The 16,317-nt window shown below is 42.6% G+C and overlaps 1 protein-coding gene and 1 non-coding gene across 2 annotated transcripts; one reads left to right on the plus strand and one right to left on the minus strand.

Annotated features, from left to right (window-relative positions):
- Nucleotides 1-315: 315 nt before the first annotated feature.
- Nucleotides 316-11,103, minus strand: LOC106404218. Its single transcript, XM_048762656.1, has 3 exons — nucleotides 10,633-11,103; nucleotides 10,151-10,519; nucleotides 316-687 (listed from the first exon to the last, which is right to left on the minus strand). The coding sequence occupies exons 1-3, from the start codon at nucleotides 11,101-11,103 to the stop codon at nucleotides 316-318; spliced, it is 1,212 nt and encodes a 403-aa protein (XP_048618613.1).
- LOC125590927 lies at nucleotides 7,876-7,982 on the plus strand. The gene has a single exon (XR_007326926.1). It is a non-coding gene; the product is annotated as a small nucleolar RNA R71 (small nucleolar RNA).
- Nucleotides 11,104-16,317: the final 5,214 nt, after the last annotated feature.

The raw sequence follows: 16,317 nt of genomic DNA on the forward strand, positions 1-16,317 counted from the left end.
CCTTTCGGGATCAAACTTCCTCAACTTTTGTCTGAAGGGTTGATGTAGGGGATCAACCTACAACTTGTGCATGATGATCTCCAGATCGATCCCTGGCATATCTGCGTGGGACCAAGCGAAGCAAACGGAGTTAGACCTGAGGAAGTTTATTAACCTCCTCCTTAATCCTTTGGTCAGCTTGAAGCCGACCTTGAGATGTCGGGTCTGATCCCCTTCGATCAATGGCACGTCGTCTATTTCTTCGAACTCCGGTTCCTTGGTGTGATGAGCCGGATGTTTGCTCTGTAATTGCTATAAGACCTTGGTCTTTCCCTTCTAAGTAGTCTGGTTGCAGGAGCGGGAATGCTCTTGATCCTCTCTGATTGCTCTTATGCCCCAGGGTGTAGGGAATTTCACCATCTGGTGAAGAGTCAAAGGGACGGCTCCCATGCCGTGAATCCAAGGCCGTCCCAAGATCATATTGTAGGATGAATCGCAGTCAACGACAAGGAACTTGGTTGACATGTTGATCCCTTCAGCGTATATTGGGAGGGTCACCTCTCTGGGGGTTTGCTTGACTTCTCCGCTGAACCCTATGAGTTGGGTTATCCTCCGAGTTATAGTGCTTTCCTCCAGCCCCAGTTCCTTGTATGCGGCCTGGAAGATGATGTAGCCAGAGCTTTCATTATTGATACCACTCAAATTACCCTAAGGAGTGTTACTCTCATCAAAAGAGGTTAAGATGTAGTACTTAGGGATCGAATCCACAAGGAGCTAGGGAACAATTAAATCTAGTGTTTATTAATTCTAAGGGTTGTAAATTGTTTAAATGAAATGGCAATAGTAACAAGCGAAGTAACTAGTAAATGTAACTTGGTTGGAAATGATATTAGATGCTGGGACACTATTCAGGTGTTGGAGATTATAATATCTATAGATGCCTAATTATTGCATGCATGATATGTTAGAGCTCAATCGCTTAACTCAGTGATCAGCTGTCGCATGTTTCACTGGTTAATAGGTTAGATCTCATGTCTCAACGGTTAGTATGTCGACAATGAGAGAGTGTCGATCGATGATCCTATTGGGACGTCGACCGATACACCGTTGCCAACGTCGACCGATAGTCAGTTGAGGACATCGATCGACGGGTTCTAGCCAGGCCTATGCGCGAGTATGATATGCTCTATTAAGATACTAGATTGGCGGTTAGCCCTGTCTAGCAGTCCTAATATGATAGATAGATGTCAGGATGGGATAACAAGGGTGCTTGAATATGCAATCTTATGATCAAGTTCTAGTTAGCAAGGCTAAAACAAGCAATGAATACAAATCTATCATGAATATCACAACAAGGCAGATCTATAGTTTGGGGCTAATCCCACAAACCTATCTGAACCCTGGATCTAATAATTGAACTACTCAGACATAGCAAAGCAATTCATAACAATTAAGAAATAGAAACTAATAGTATAGATGAAACAAAATGATAACAAGGAGTTTCAATCACAAGTGATCTTCTCTCAAAAACTTGTAAACTCAAACTCTGAAACTGAAAAACTCCCAAAACTCTTAAAATCCCCTCTGCTGTCAAAAAACTTAGGCAGTATATAATCTACTGGGTTAAAAACTCGTCAGGGCATTTTCGTAATTTGGCTTGGCCTTGGGTTTTAAGTCTGCTGAATCCAAAATGTCGCGTGTCTGATGTCTCGACATCGATCAATGGTACTTGTGTACATCGATCGATATTAATCTTCATCTGTCGAGGCATCTCTTGGTATCGATCGTCAGCACGGATGCGCATCGATCGATTGTTCTTCCTCTCGTCGACCTCTATGTGGTCATCTCGGGTGAAAAGTCCTTTAAGCTCCAAAATGCTCCAAAGTCATAGCTTTACTCCAAAATGCACCTGAACCTGAAAACATACCTAGAAGAGTAGAAAACATAGATATATATATAGTAAAACACTTATATACTCATGGATGAAAACGGGTCAAATCCAAGGTATATCAACTCCCCCAGACATACCCTTTTGCTTGTCCTCAAGCAAAACATACAGGCAGTCTCTCTGAAAGAGGTTTGAAAATTTTAGGGACTTAAGATTTAAAGCATAGAAATCTTTTCCTCAACAATTTTTTAACCACATTTAAAAAGTTCTAATCACAGAAGCACACTATGCAATATCCTAGCTTAGCAACCATTTCTAAATAACACAACTCATCAATTCACGTCTGACATCCCCTCTACTCATTTCATTTCTTAGCATAAATATAAAGTGAATGCTTTACCTTGTAGTATCGATCATAGGATGCAAGGATTTCAGACAAGTATCTGGAGCTGCAGGTAAAAGTTAGTTCCTAGTTTCTCTCTCTCTAATTTTCTCTCTTGAGTCAAAGTCTGCTTCCATTGCAGGATCAGTGACCAAGATTGGACAGGCTTCCATGAATCAAAACTTAATGGTGGTTGCCACCAAGCTCTGTTCACTTCTTTTTGACCTATATCCAAGAGTTCTTTGCGAAAGCGAGCCTTGAAGATCGCCGCATCCAAGTCCCGTTTCAAACTCTTTTATTGGAGTCTTTATGAATCAAGCATTAATGGTTTTAGCCACCAAGTCCTGTTCAGACTCATCCTAAGTAAACAAAAGATCTTTTTTTTTATATACTCACTAACTATTCTAGGGTCGAAATTTAGAGAGAGAAAATGTGATAAATAATCTACACCAGGCGTTACCTTCCAGACTTGTCTGAAGAATTCGATCCCATGTATACCAAGCCCCAAGACAAGCGGCTATTGCAGGTTTAGTGTTGGAAATCAGCTTTGGTTGCTTCATGCGTTTCAAGGCAAGTGTGTAGTTGATATGTTGATCTGCTTTAGCATCTATAGTGCTATATGAAATCAGTAAATCTAAAATGGTGCTAAAGATTGGTTAGATATTCAAGTTTAAATCAATATAAGATTGCTGTCCCAGTGTAACTCAGTCGGAGTTATGATGAAATAGTTCATGATGTATGAAATTTAAAAAGTAGGGAAGATACATTTGACCGGATTAGATACCGATTGATGGGAATATGTTACATCGAACGTCGTGTGGTTGTCCATGTCGAGCGATGTCGACGTCTCGTCGGCGGTTGATATTCAGATCCTCCTACTTGGGTCTCCTAAATCTGAAAGAAATAAAACGAAAGTAAATAAATGCTAGCTAATAAAACCAAAATAAAATACCTAATAGTGGGTTGCCTCCCACTCAGCGCTTGGTAACAGTCATTTAGTTTGACTGTGGTAGTGATTGGCTAATTGGTGGAGAAACAGCTGCTTGTTGGAAAACAAGCATCCACGTCATCTCTGCACATTCTGGACCAAGATGCAATGAAACTTCTTGTGGCCTCATCATTTCTTGTCCATTTGTCATCCATCTTCTCAAGTACATTGGAGATGTTTTGTAGCCTATCTTGAATGTTGTCAATGCTGAACTGGTGCCAGCCTATGTTGTCATAGGCGTATGCTGAAAGTTCTGTCAGTTCCTTGTGCATTGACTCTATCGTCTTGTGTATCAGCTGCTCGCTGGCTGGTGTAGACTCGGCGTCGATCGATGCGATTATGTGTTCGTCGGTCGATCTCGGCGACTTACCATCGAGCGATTTCGCTCGCGTCCTGTCGATCGATGCTGATATCTGGTGCTGAGCTGCGAGTTGCCTCTCAATGGCTTTGACTTCTTTCTGTAGCCATTCTGCGTGGCTGGCTAGTCCACTGATTTTGTTGTCGAATGGAAAGTAGATGTCATCGCAGCGTTTGTCAAGTCGTTCCTCCTTGGTGTCTATAGCAGTGTAGATCTTGGATGTGATCTTGTCAACCTCTGCTGCTGTGTAAGGAAGTAACTCCACAGGATTCTTGCCATAGATCCAAGGCCCTCGTAGCCTGATCGATCTGATTTTGCCTGCAAAAAATTTTGATTAGTAATGTTATCAATATCCCTTTGGGCATGAAGTAATTGACTAGACAATTTGTTTAAATCTATCATGACTGGTGATATAAAGCGGTCATGCATGTCCTCGTAAGTCCTCAGCCTCTCATTCATGGCTGAGACCTTCGCGTCGAGCGATGTGAATGCACACACGTCGATCAATGTGGCTTGTTGTTGGTCCTTCTTGCGAATGGTATCCAGATCTTGCTGTAGTAGCTCGATTTTAGTGCTCAGCCAGTCCACGTTGTTGTTGAGAGGGTAGTACACGTCGTTTATCCTTGTGTCGATGTATGAGACTTCCCATTCATCCTTGTGTTGTGCTGAACATTGCGGTTCTGCAGGGATCTGGGCTGTAGGAAGACTGACGTCGATCGATGGTGCATGTGGTGCACCGATCGATGCTGAGGTCGTGGCTTCCTTCTCACGTTGCTGACGTAAACTCTCAATTTTGTCCTCATTTCTGCCATACTTCTGAAAAGCTCATTGTAGCCTCTATCCAGAGGTTGATGTGTATCTTCTACCAATGTTTTGAGCTCCTCTCCCAGTCTTTCCAGAGCTCCACAAATACCAAACACCATCTCATTGATTTCATCTTTGGTGTAGAGTTCTGGTGCCAGTCTTGTGAGTGTGGTGGAAGTGGCATGTTCTGGAAGACAGATGTGGCTCTCTTCAAAAAGAGATGCTCTTTCCAGTAATTTCCTGATGTCGTCCTTTGTGACAGGTATCATCTCACCAGCTACGCCTCGTGCGTGTCCACACTCATCTCTGTAGACTCCTTACTCGTCCCTTCGTTCCCAAGTGAACTTTCTGGCTCCGTACATGTCAAAAGCGCGGTTTCCAAATTCATAACGTCTATCGATCGATGTCGGGTCATCCCCATCGATTGACGTTGGTGTTATCCTATCGATCGATGTCTCAGTTGTCCCGTCGATCGATGCTTGCCTTTTGGTTGGCGTGATAGATCTGGATTGATTTCTGTTGTGGCGACTCCTACGTGGTTGTTAGGATCTAATTGAATGAAGTCTGGAGTGCCACGTTGCTGTGAGAATAGGTTGTCAGGTCCATTGGCTACTTGAAGGATATCTGCTATGTCCTCTCTGGACACTTGTAAGATCCTTCCATCCATTGCACGTGCGTTGCCATCTGGGTCCCTGAAAATACCAAATTCATCAGGTGTTAGAAAACCGTAATCAATGTTTGCATTATCATTCAATTCAGAAATAGAAAGATTAGGGTTTAGAGTAGTATCGATAGATGTAGATGCAGATGCATCGATCGATGGCCGAGTAATTTCTGCAGAACTTGTGTGCTTGAGATGATTGCTCTTCATGGATTTTCCTGTTGATGTAGAAGGAAGAGTGTTCATCTTTTTGCTTGTGTGTCTGCTCTGGTGTGTTGAGGTGGTTTCGGGGGTGCAAAACGATTTATATAGGTATCTATAAACCTAGTTGGAGAGGGAATATTCTCCTGCTCCTGAATTTTCGCTGCGGCGCGAATATCGATCGATGTTCCTGTGTGGGTGTCGATCGATGTGAGCGGTTGTTTTGCTGGGACGATGTGGGTATCGACCGATGTGGAGCATACTTCGGCGACCAATGTTGGAAACGTGTTTTTGAACTGATGTGTTTCAAATCTTTCATCCTGCAAAGACATTTCTATTGCACGTTCTTTCCAATAATCCGCATCGTATTCCTCGGTATGTTCCTCATTAGATGAAGTAATTACAGTGTCAACTGCAAAACTTTCATGGAAACCACTGTCTGCCCAACTGCCTATGGAATAGTTATCATGTCCTCTCTTGCTTGGAGGTTGGAAGGCAAAGTGGGGGTAACAATGATTAGGTGGAGTGAAATGGTCAACTGGCAGGTTTACGTCGAGTGATGTGTTGTTGCGGTCATCGGTCACAGTTGACTCATTGGAATCGATCGATGGAAAGTGGGGGTGTCGATCGATTCCGAGTACTCTGTTTCGTACTCCGATTCATACTCTGCTCCACAATGACATGCGAAAATGAAGCCAAGTTCTTTCCCGTAATCCACAGAATTAATAACCTTTCTCTTAGGTCGGATGGGGTCGTAGTGGATGTTGGGGTCTATGAGCGTCAGACATAATTTGTTTTTGTTCATGTCACATACGGCTCCTACTGTAGCTAGGAAAGATCTTCCAAGCAGAAGTTAAGAGTTCCAGTTAAGCTTGATGTCTAGGACATGAAAATCTACAGGGACAAGGGCATTACCAATCTGTACCTCCAGATCTCTTATGATACCTCCTGATCGTTTTTCTGAAAGATCCACGAAGGTGAAGGATTCTGTTGAAGGTTCGATGGTCAAACCAAGTTGGTCTGCCATGATCCTACGGAGGATACTAACTAATGCTCCTGTGTCACACATTGAATGGGGAAATTCAACACCCTTGACTACGCATGGTATTGCAAATTTCCAGGATCACTCTTCTTCGTCAATGTGATCCTGTGTTTCATCTTCTCTCTGACTTGATGAAACATTCTCCTAATGTCCTCCTCAGTTACCTTTGTTTCTCTGAAGAACATCCACAACCGGTGTGTGAAGTAAGCTTCATCAAAAGCTTTTTCGATTGGGATTCTGAGGACTCTTTTAGTGAAACCATCCATCTCCTTATCGTTAGCTTCCCTCTTAAGGTTCTTAAGAATCTTCTCCTTTCTTTTCCTTAACCTTCTCCCTTCAGTTTCTTGTTCTTCTTGAACTGGTTCTGGTGAACTATTTAAAGGGTTGGGTTTTGGTTCATGTGGGCTACCTAATGGTTTAGGTGGTGGTCTGAGTGCGTTGATATAATCATTATCGATTGAGGGTAACCGCACTCGGTATGTCATAGGTGCCTGTCGATTGATGGGAGGAGGGGTGTGACGATCGACGTTGGACTCACTCTGTCGATCGATGGTTGGCTCAACCGATCGATCGATTTTATCATAGAAAGGGGAGGGTGGGTGAGGATGCTTGGCTGCGAATTCCTCATGAGTTAGAATTCGAACTGCATTGCATTCAGTCGATTTAGCGGACGACGTCGATCGATTACTGAAGTAACCCGTCCATCGATCTTCGTCATGGTCAGTCGATCGATGTGAGTTCAGCGACATCGGTCAACACCATTGGGATCCGCCGAGACTCATGGAGCTTTCAATTTCGAAGTCTCCTTCCTCAAGCTTTTCATTTCTCACCACTTGCCAGAAATCATCATCTATGATGGCATTTACGTGGTGTTTCCCTTTGTCGGCTCCTGCCTCTCTAGCGAAAGCTTCTTGCCTCTTTATAGTCTCGCCCGTCGGAATTACTTGCGTTTCATGTTTTCTCACCTGAGTCCCTAAGGTCTCGATTTTGGTGTTCAGATTGTTGTAGGCGGAATCTATCTTACCGTTAAAATCCACAGTGATTTGTTGTTGTCCCAACAGTACTCGATCAAGCATCTCTTCGATCTTGTTTTCCTGAGTCTGGGGTGGTGGATTTTGGTAGTAAGAGTTCGAGTAGCTTTTGCTGTTGTTGAAGGGTTTTTGAAATTGTGAACTTTGGTTACTTCTTTGACCATTTCCAAAGAAGTTTCTGTTTCCGCCCTGGTTTCCAAATTTCTGGAATCCGGTATCTCCGATGTAGTTCACATTTTCTTCTCCTTCCGTATTTGCTACTTCTCCTTCAGCTGAACAGACTTGCTTCCTAAGAAGCTCGTGCACCACATCTAACTTAGCTCTTACTTCGTCCATCTGTTCCTTCCCGATAGAGGCTACAAACTTCTTCCGTTCAGAGTCAGTGTTTTTGGTGCTGCTGCTGTTAGCAAGGTTTTCGATAAGTCTCACAGCTTCCAACGGATTCCGAGTAGTGAAGTTTCCTTCACTCGCCGTATCAAGAGCCATTTGATACTGTAAGGCGAGACCTCGGAAGAAAGTGCTTAGCAGCTGCACTTCGTTAAATCCGTGGTGTGGACAGTCTCGCTGGAAGAACCTAAATCTAATCCACGCATCTTTGAAGGACTCTCCAGCCTCCTGCGAGAATATGGAAATTTTGTTTCGAAGTTCTTCAGCGCGCGCCTCATCGAAGAAGTTTTGTAAGAAAGCATTCTTGATGTCGGTCCAGGATGTTAAAGATCCTGTGGGTTGCTGCCTAAGCCAGTGCATCGCTTCTCCATTAAGCGTGTATCTGAAGAGCTTGCACAGCAGGTAATCTTCGGGGACTCCTTCCATCCGAATAGCAGCGATTAGATCCTCGAACCGTTCCAGATGGTCCATAGGATGCTCGTGCGGTAACCCAGAGTAGGGTATCTGCGACACGAGGGTGTAGTATTGAGGCTTCAGCTCGAAATTCTGCTTCTGGATCTCCGGAAGTCGAATAGCTGATCTGTTGGAATAGTACTCATCTGGGCGATTGTAGTCGGCTAGTGGTTTCGATCGAGCGTCCTCATCTACAGGTTGAGCAGTTCCTGTAGTATTAGCATCAGAGATTACAGTCCCCTGAGCGTCTATTTTCTGACCTGTTGCATTACGCAGATGACCGTCCTGGTCATACAGGTGTCCGTTCTCGTCCTGTGTTTGAATAATAATGTTTACCATTTTTGACGACACGGTATCGATCGACGTACGCGGTGTAGTATCGATCGTTGTCGAAGGATTGGGATCGATCGATGATGAAGGTCTGGTGTCGGTCGACGGTTGGTTGTCCGTATCGATCGATGACGATGTTGTTGCGTCGAACGATGTGGAACGTTGACCTCTGCGGATGGTGCGTTCCAAGTGAGCAGGATTGTGTGAGAACAGCAAGTCTTTCTCCTTGTTGCTTCTGGTACCGCTGGGCATGCACCTGAAAAGACAAGCAAAAGATAATTAGAAAGGGGGTAGAGAAAAGAATAAGAATCAATAAAACTAAATCTAATGGCGATCAAAGCTCCCCGGTAACGGCGCCAAATTTGATACCACTCAAATTACCCTAAGGAGTGTTACTCTCATCAAAAGAGGTTCAGATGTAGTACTTAGGGATCGAATCCACAAGGAGCTAGGGAACAATTAAATCTAGTGTTTATTAATTCTTAGGGTTGTAAATTGTTTAAATGAAATAGCAATAGTAACAAGCGAAGTAACTAGTAAACGTAACTTGGTTGGAAATGATATTAGATGCAGGGCCACTATTCAGGTGTTGGAGATTATAATATCTATAGATGCCTAATTGTTGCATGCATGATATGTTAGAGCTCAATCGCTTAACTCAGTGATCAGCTGTCGCATGTTTAGTATGTCGACAACGAGAGAGTGTCGATCGATGGTCCTATTGGGACGTCGACCGATACACCTTTGCCAACGTCGACCAATAGTCAGTTGAGGACATCGATCGACGGGTTCTAGCCAGGCCTATGCGCGAGTATGATAGGCTCTATTAAGATACTAGATTTGCAGTTAGCCCTCTCAAGCAGTCCTAATATGATAGATAGATGTTAGGATGGGATAACAAGGGTTCTTTAATATGCAATCCGATGATAAAGTTCTAGTTAGCAAGGCTAAAACAAGCAATGAATACAAATCTATCATGAATATCACAACAAGGCAGATCTATAGTTTGGGGCTAATCCCACAAACCTATATGAACCCTGGATCTAATAATTGAACTATTTAGACATAGCAAAGCAATTCATAACAAGAAATAGAAACTCATAGTATAGATGAAAAGAAATGATAACAAGGAGTTCCAATCACAAGTGATCTTCTCTCCAAAACTTGTAAACTCAAACTCTGAAACTGAAAAACTCCAAAAACTCTCAAACTCCCCTCTGCCATAAAAAAACTTAGGCAGTATATAATCTACTAGGTTAAAAACTCGTCAGGGCATTTTCGTAATTTGGCTTGGCCTTGGGTTTTAAGTCTGCTGAATCCAAAATGTCGCGTGTCTGATGTCTTGATATCGATCGATGGTACTTGTGTACATCGATCGATATAAATCTTCATCTGTCGAGGCATCTCCTGGTACTGATGCGCATCGATCGATTGTTCTTCCTCTCGTCGACCTCTACGTGGTCAGCTCGGGTGAAATGTCCTTTAAGCTCCAAAATGCTCCAAAGTCATAGCTTTACTCCGAAATGCACCTGAACCTGAAAACATACCTAGAAGAGTAGAAAACATAGATATATATATATACATAGTAAAACACTTATATACCATGGATGAAAACGAGTCAAATCCAAGGTATATCAATTATCTACCAGTATCCTCTTCACCAGCCAATTCACTACAGTGAGCGATATAACCAGGGTGTCGTGATGTGTGGTGAGAACCTTTTCCTGCTCCTTGGCCGTGAAACTTATTTCGTCCGTACCCAGGAGCAGGCGTTTCAGCTTGGCTGCCTCTAGGCCGTGCTTGGCGTTCCATGTGCTCTTCTTCGCGGCTGTGTGGCTTATACCGTTGATTTCTGAACCGCCCGATATGACATGGATCACTCGTTCCTGTTGAGGTGGCGAGACGGGAGCAACTTCAGTGGGCTTTCCCGTTGTTTCCTTGCTTAGATGGCTCTTGGCCTTCTCGGAAAGGAACTCCCTGTGGTGTCCTTTCTTAAGCAATTCGTTGACCTCGATCTTAAGTGGTCTCAATGGAAGTCGCACCAGAGACGAGGGTTCCGGAAAGAATCGGGCGCTTTCATCTTGTGAGGCTACTTGACATGTTGGCCCATCTGCCTTAGAATATTGACCAGCTCCGGCCTTGAGACGAAGAGGTAAGAGATGTCTTGCCACGTGGACACTGCCATCTCTTCTGTCTTCTCGATCGGCCCTTTCTGGTATCTGCCTTGGTTTCTGTTCCAGGAATCCCTGGTTGGTCTTTGAGAGGATTTTTCGTCTCGCTCGGTTCGGTCTAGTCTAACGACCTTGGGGTCTTGCTTTAGATGTGCCTTAGCACGCCTGGGGACATCTTCCTCCCATTTTACATGTGCCCAAGCTCGGGACATGACGTCTTCCATGGTCTTGCACTGATATTTGGTCAGCTCCTTATAAAGGTCCCCATCGGGGAGCAGACCTCTCTTGAAGGTAGAGATGGCAGTGGAGATGCTGCATTCGGGAATGGCCACCTTCTCTTGATTGAAGCGGGCTATGTAGTCTCGCAGCGGTTCCACCCGGTGTTGGAGGATTTCGTAGAGTCTATCAGAGGTTTTCTCCAGGTCCATTCTGCTGGCGATTGTTCTACGAACTTGTCGCTGAGAATAGCGAAGGAGGCTATGGACCTGGAGGGTACGTTGATGTCCCGTTGCAGAGTGGGTCCGTTCATGGTTGAACCGAACCCTTTTGATATACCCTGGATTTGACCCATTTTTATCCATGGTATATTACTATTTTACTATATATATATCAATGTTTTCTACTCTTCTAGGTATGTTTTCAGGTTCAGGTGCATTTCGGAGTAAAGCTATGACTTTGGAGCATTTTGGAGCATAAAGGACATTTCACCCGAGCTGACCACTTAGAGGTCGACGAGAGGAAGAATAATCGATTGATACGCATCAGTGCTGACGATCGATATCAGGAAATGACTCGACAGATGAAGATCAATATCGATCGATGTACACATGTATCGTCAATCGATGTCGAGACACCAGACGCGACATTTTGGATTCAGCAGACTTAAAAACCAAGGCCAAGCCAAATAACCAAAATGCCCTGACAAGTTTTTAACCTAGTAGAATATATACTGCCTAAGTGTTTGACGGCAGAGAGAGCTTTTCTTTTTCTAGACCTAGTTTTGTTACAAGTTTCATTTGGGAGAGAAGATCACTTGTGATTGGAACTCCTTGTTTCATTTCCTTATCATCTATTCTATGAGTTTCTATTTACCCATTTATATGAATTGCTTTGCTATGTCTGAGTAGTTCAACTGTTAGATCCAGGGTTAAGATAGGTTTGTGGGATTAGCCCCAAACTATAGATCTGCCTTGTTGTGATATTCATGATAGATTTGTACTAATTGCTTGTTTTAGCCTAGCTAATTAGAACATGATCATAGGATTGCATATTCAAGCACCCTTGTTATCCCATCCTGACATCTATCTATCATATTAGGATGGCTAGAGAGGGCTAACCGCCAATTTAGAATCTTAGTAGAGCATTTTCATACTCGCGCATAGGCCTGGCTAGAACCCATCGATCGATGTCCTCAACTGACAATCGATCGATGTTGGCAAAACTGTATCGGTCGACGTCTTAATAGACTATCGATCGACACTCTCTTGTGTCTGCATCTAACCGGTGAGACACAAGATCTAGTCTGTTAACCAGTGGTACATGCGACAGCTGATCACTGTGTTAAGCGAATGAGCTCTAATACATCATGCATGCAACAGTTAGGCATCTATAGGAATTATAATCTCCAACACCTGAATAGTGGCCCTGCATCTAATATCATTTCCAACCTAAGTTACATTTATCATTTACTCGCTAGTTACTATTGCTATTTTATTTAAAACATTACAACCTTTAGGATTAATAAACACTAGATTTAATTGTTCCCTAGCTCCTTGTGGATTCGATCCCTAAGTACTACATCTGAACCTCTTTTGATGAGAGTAACACTCCTTAGGGTAATATGAGTGGTATCACCTTTGCATATGGTAGCTTCACGGGACTCCTTTGGGAGTGCTACATCGAGCATCCTTTGTCTGTATTGGGCGACATGGTTTTCCGGATCGCTGGTGCCATCATACGCCTTTTTGTTGGAAAGGATAACTTCCTGGGCATCTCGATCAAGGTGCTCTCATCCATGATAGGAGTGTCGGCATAAGAGTCGGGGTTGCTCTTCCGGATGGGGGGAGTTACCCATGGGAGCCTTTCTACCATGGACTGCATGGCGTCGAGCCTCTTGGAGAACATCTGCTCCAGGTAAGCAACCATAGGAGACTCCATTTTTGCTGCTCCCGTGGGTGCCTCCTTATCGGGTTCCGGCTCAGATTCGCTTTCTTCTACGTCGTAGATCTGAGCACCCCAAGCCTTTATCGCGCGTTGTTGCGTCCTCTTGCGACGTCGCAGGCGGGAGAGTCGTGCATGTTCCAGAGTTAGGTGTCTCCAGAGTTGGCATGGGTCGGATATGATCCCCGAATTGACGCTTTTTGTTACTTTTCGTATTGAGGGCTTGGTTCTCATCTCGGAGGTTAAGATTCTCCGATTCGAGCTGGCTGAGCTTCTCGGCGCTCTGCTCCAGTTGCTTGGAGTGTTCGTCGAGCTTCTCCTTCAAGCTCCAGGCTTATGAAGAGCGCTCTGGATTCTCAGTAACTTCAACTCGAGCTCTGTTTAGCTTGGTTACTTGGCTTTGGATACCGTCGAGTTGCCTTTGGAGCTCGGCTTCTCTCGGAGTAGATTCGGTAGCTTGTTCTGCTCATCTACTACCATTATCACGTAGTTTAGATTACTCCCCTCCTTCTAGCGCCAAACTGTTAGGGGATTTTTGTGTAGGATCTTTGTGAGTACCACAGAATGATGGACAAGGCTGGTATTATTATTGATTTTCAAGTAGTAAGGTAGAAATAGACGTTTTATTAGATCAAAGAGCTAAGTTTTGAGTAAGAACTCTAGTTCTAGCCACCTAGCTCTAATCTCTAAGTCTTGAAGTGTCGATCCTCTTCTCTAGGGTTTAGGCTCCCCTTATATAGTTGTTTAAAGTCGACCTTAGTCGGTTGGAGTAGGTTAAACTCTTCCATATTCGGAAATATGGAAGGTTCTTCTTATCGGAAGTTTTCCTTTTTCCGGAGGAAGGGGGTGGTCCCTGGGACCGGACCCGGAATACTTTCAAGCGGGGATCCGGGGCGTCTCCTAGCGGGGACCCAGAGGCCGGTGTCTTGCCTGGGGTCTGGAAGAATTCTATACCTGAGTATTTTTCTCCAACAGACATGATCCTATATGATTGGATTCAGGGTTATGGGACATTGAGTAAAAGGCAGTTACCTAATATATTAACAGCAACAACAACATTATTTCTTTATGTTGTTGTTGTTTTACACAGATATAGTTATTTATCATCTTTTTAATCCAATGAATGTTTTTTTTTTTGACAACAACAAAGAGACTCATGTAGTCTCTGAAAACCAAAAAGGTTGCTCCAATGAAATTTAAAGTTTCTCTAGTAAATCTCTTTTTATATTATACTTAAAGAACTGCCGTGGAGTACATATATTAGTTCACATGAAAAATTAATGGGTAAAAAAAAATTGTACATATATTAGAATTGAAGAATTTACTTGCAGTACATATATTGTCAAAACAAAATAAGAAAAGAATAGTAAAAACACAGAAAAAAAAACAAAAGGAAAATGTCAAAATCATTTGATTTTTTTAAAACAAAACAGAAATACAAAAATTTAGTTCACATGATTCTAGATGATTGGATTCAGGGTTAGGAGACATTGAGTAAAAAGCGGACATTGAGATCAACAGGCCATGTTCGTTTGGTGATCGCTAGCGGCAGCGACCAGAGTCAGCAACCAGCGACTGTGACTTGATGTCGCTGATTGTTTTTCGTTTGAAGGTTACACATTCGATCACAGCGGTTGATCCTTCTACTCCAGTCACAGTAACAGCACCAAACTCTGCTTCAAACATACTAAGAAACAAAAGTACCTCCAAACAGAGTTTGGAGGTACTTTGTTCTTATACTTCCTTGCACCTGGCCATTCATGTTTAAAACATAAAAATTCAGTACACATGAAAAATCAAGAAATTTTCAAGCTAATAAACTCATATTATTTAAAGCAATAATACTAAGAGAACAACGGTTAGTTGGTTCCTTCTGTATGCCTTAACTAAATCCCAAAACTAATATTTATAAAATAAGGCATCTCACGAATAAAGCATACACATAAACATTTCATTTATCTGTTGACCCCAAAACAATAAAGCATCTCACGACTTAAGATATTAAAAGCACATGAGGTTTTCTCAAAAAAAAAATGCATGTGAAGCTCGCTAGAGTTAATTCAATTAACAGTGGTTGGTAATCTATCATGTATAAGCAAATAGGAAGTTAGTTACCGCTATGTGTTGATCCCACCAAGCATCTGGCATCTCCAACCTTCCCATAACATCATACACAAGCCCGGTTCTGTTCTGAGTCAGCTTCTTAAACTTGACATATGCTTTTCTACAAACATCAATCTTGTTCTTAAACATGTCCCATGTCCATTTCTTACTATATCTGTCTTCAAACTTCTTAGGGATGAACTCTCTTCCAACTTGATTTATGCCACCCCTTCGTCTGTTCCCTTTTCTTTTCTCTTCAGCATAAAGAGTAAGAAAATACTGACATTCTTCGTCGGTCCAGCTCTAAATAGCAAGTCTCATCAATAGACAGACAATCTAAACTAGCCGGAAAAAAAAACAATAACAATACATCTAAGAAACAAGAGATGCATTAGAATCTTACATCATTAGCCATTCTTCCTGTCTAGTTGTGATTTATGTCCAAATTTGAAAACATAGGCCCTGAAAAGATAAATACAAAAAGAAGTTGCATAACTTAAAAGTATTCTGAAAATATATATTCAGTAAACAAAGAGAAGGATACATCATAACTTAAGTACAACAAGTGAAAACTACACAGCACACGAGAAGTTGCACAAACAACTAAACAAATTTAAAGAAACCAAACGGGAAGAAGCAACCACATATAATTGCTTGTACAAAGAACATAACAATAAACGTCATATATTAATGCAGCCAAGAAAGCTTTCAAAACATCAGAATCACATGAATATTTTATCAACATAAAATTACTTTCTCAAACCATCATCGTAAGTCATAACAAACAAACAAAGGCAAAATATTTACCCTCAAACATAACCAGATTAAAAAACAGAGATTTGATAATCACAATCTTAAATCTAAAAGCAACCCATATCAAGAATCAAAAATCCCAACACATCCAACTTAATTAATCTAAAGAGGTTCCATTATCCTAACACAAAACGTTTAGAGAGAGAGAGAGAGAGAGAGAGAGAGAGAGAGAGAGAGAGAGAAAACAAACCAGAGATAGAGAGAGAGAACGAATGAGAGAGAGAGAGAGAGAGAGAGAGAGAGAGAGATGATCGAGAGTGTTTCTCAGTTGCCGGTAAGAGATCGAAGAGAGAGGATGACACTTTTTCCGTTAAACTGAAGATAGAGATGATGGAGGCGTGAGTTTGTTAGGTTATGTGGCAATGTGTTGATTTTTTTTGGTCGCATGATTTTGGTCGCGCCAATAAAATTTTCAGCGGTCAAATTTTTTAATCACTAAACGCTAGGGTCTGGTCGCTGCGATCAGTTGCTGAGCCAGTGACTGGTAAACGAGCAATGCTTAGACGCTGAAGTTGGTCGTTGACGCTAGCGACCTCCAAACGAACAGGGCCTTAAGGCAAAGAGGG

Source organism: Brassica napus, chromosome C7 (genome assembly GCF_020379485.1).
Source record: "Brassica napus cultivar Da-Ae chromosome C7, Da-Ae, whole genome shotgun sequence".
Classification (NCBI taxonomy): Eukaryota; Viridiplantae; Streptophyta; class Magnoliopsida; order Brassicales; family Brassicaceae; genus Brassica; species Brassica napus.

Bases quoted from the DNA above. Each gene is read 5' to 3' on its own strand.
- LOC106404218 (XM_048762656.1), bottom strand. From the start codon at position 11,103: ATGGACCTGGAGAAAACCTCTGATAGACTCTACGAAATCCTCCAACAC. The intron at 10,520-10,632 runs GTCAATATTCTA...AGACCACTTAAG, and splicing joins TCGTCTCAAGGCCGGAGCTG to ATCGAGGTCAACGAATTGCT. The intron at 688-10,150 runs GTAGATAATTGA...AACACTCCTTAG, and splicing joins GGCTGGTGAAGAGGATACTG to GGTAATTTGAGTGGTATCAA.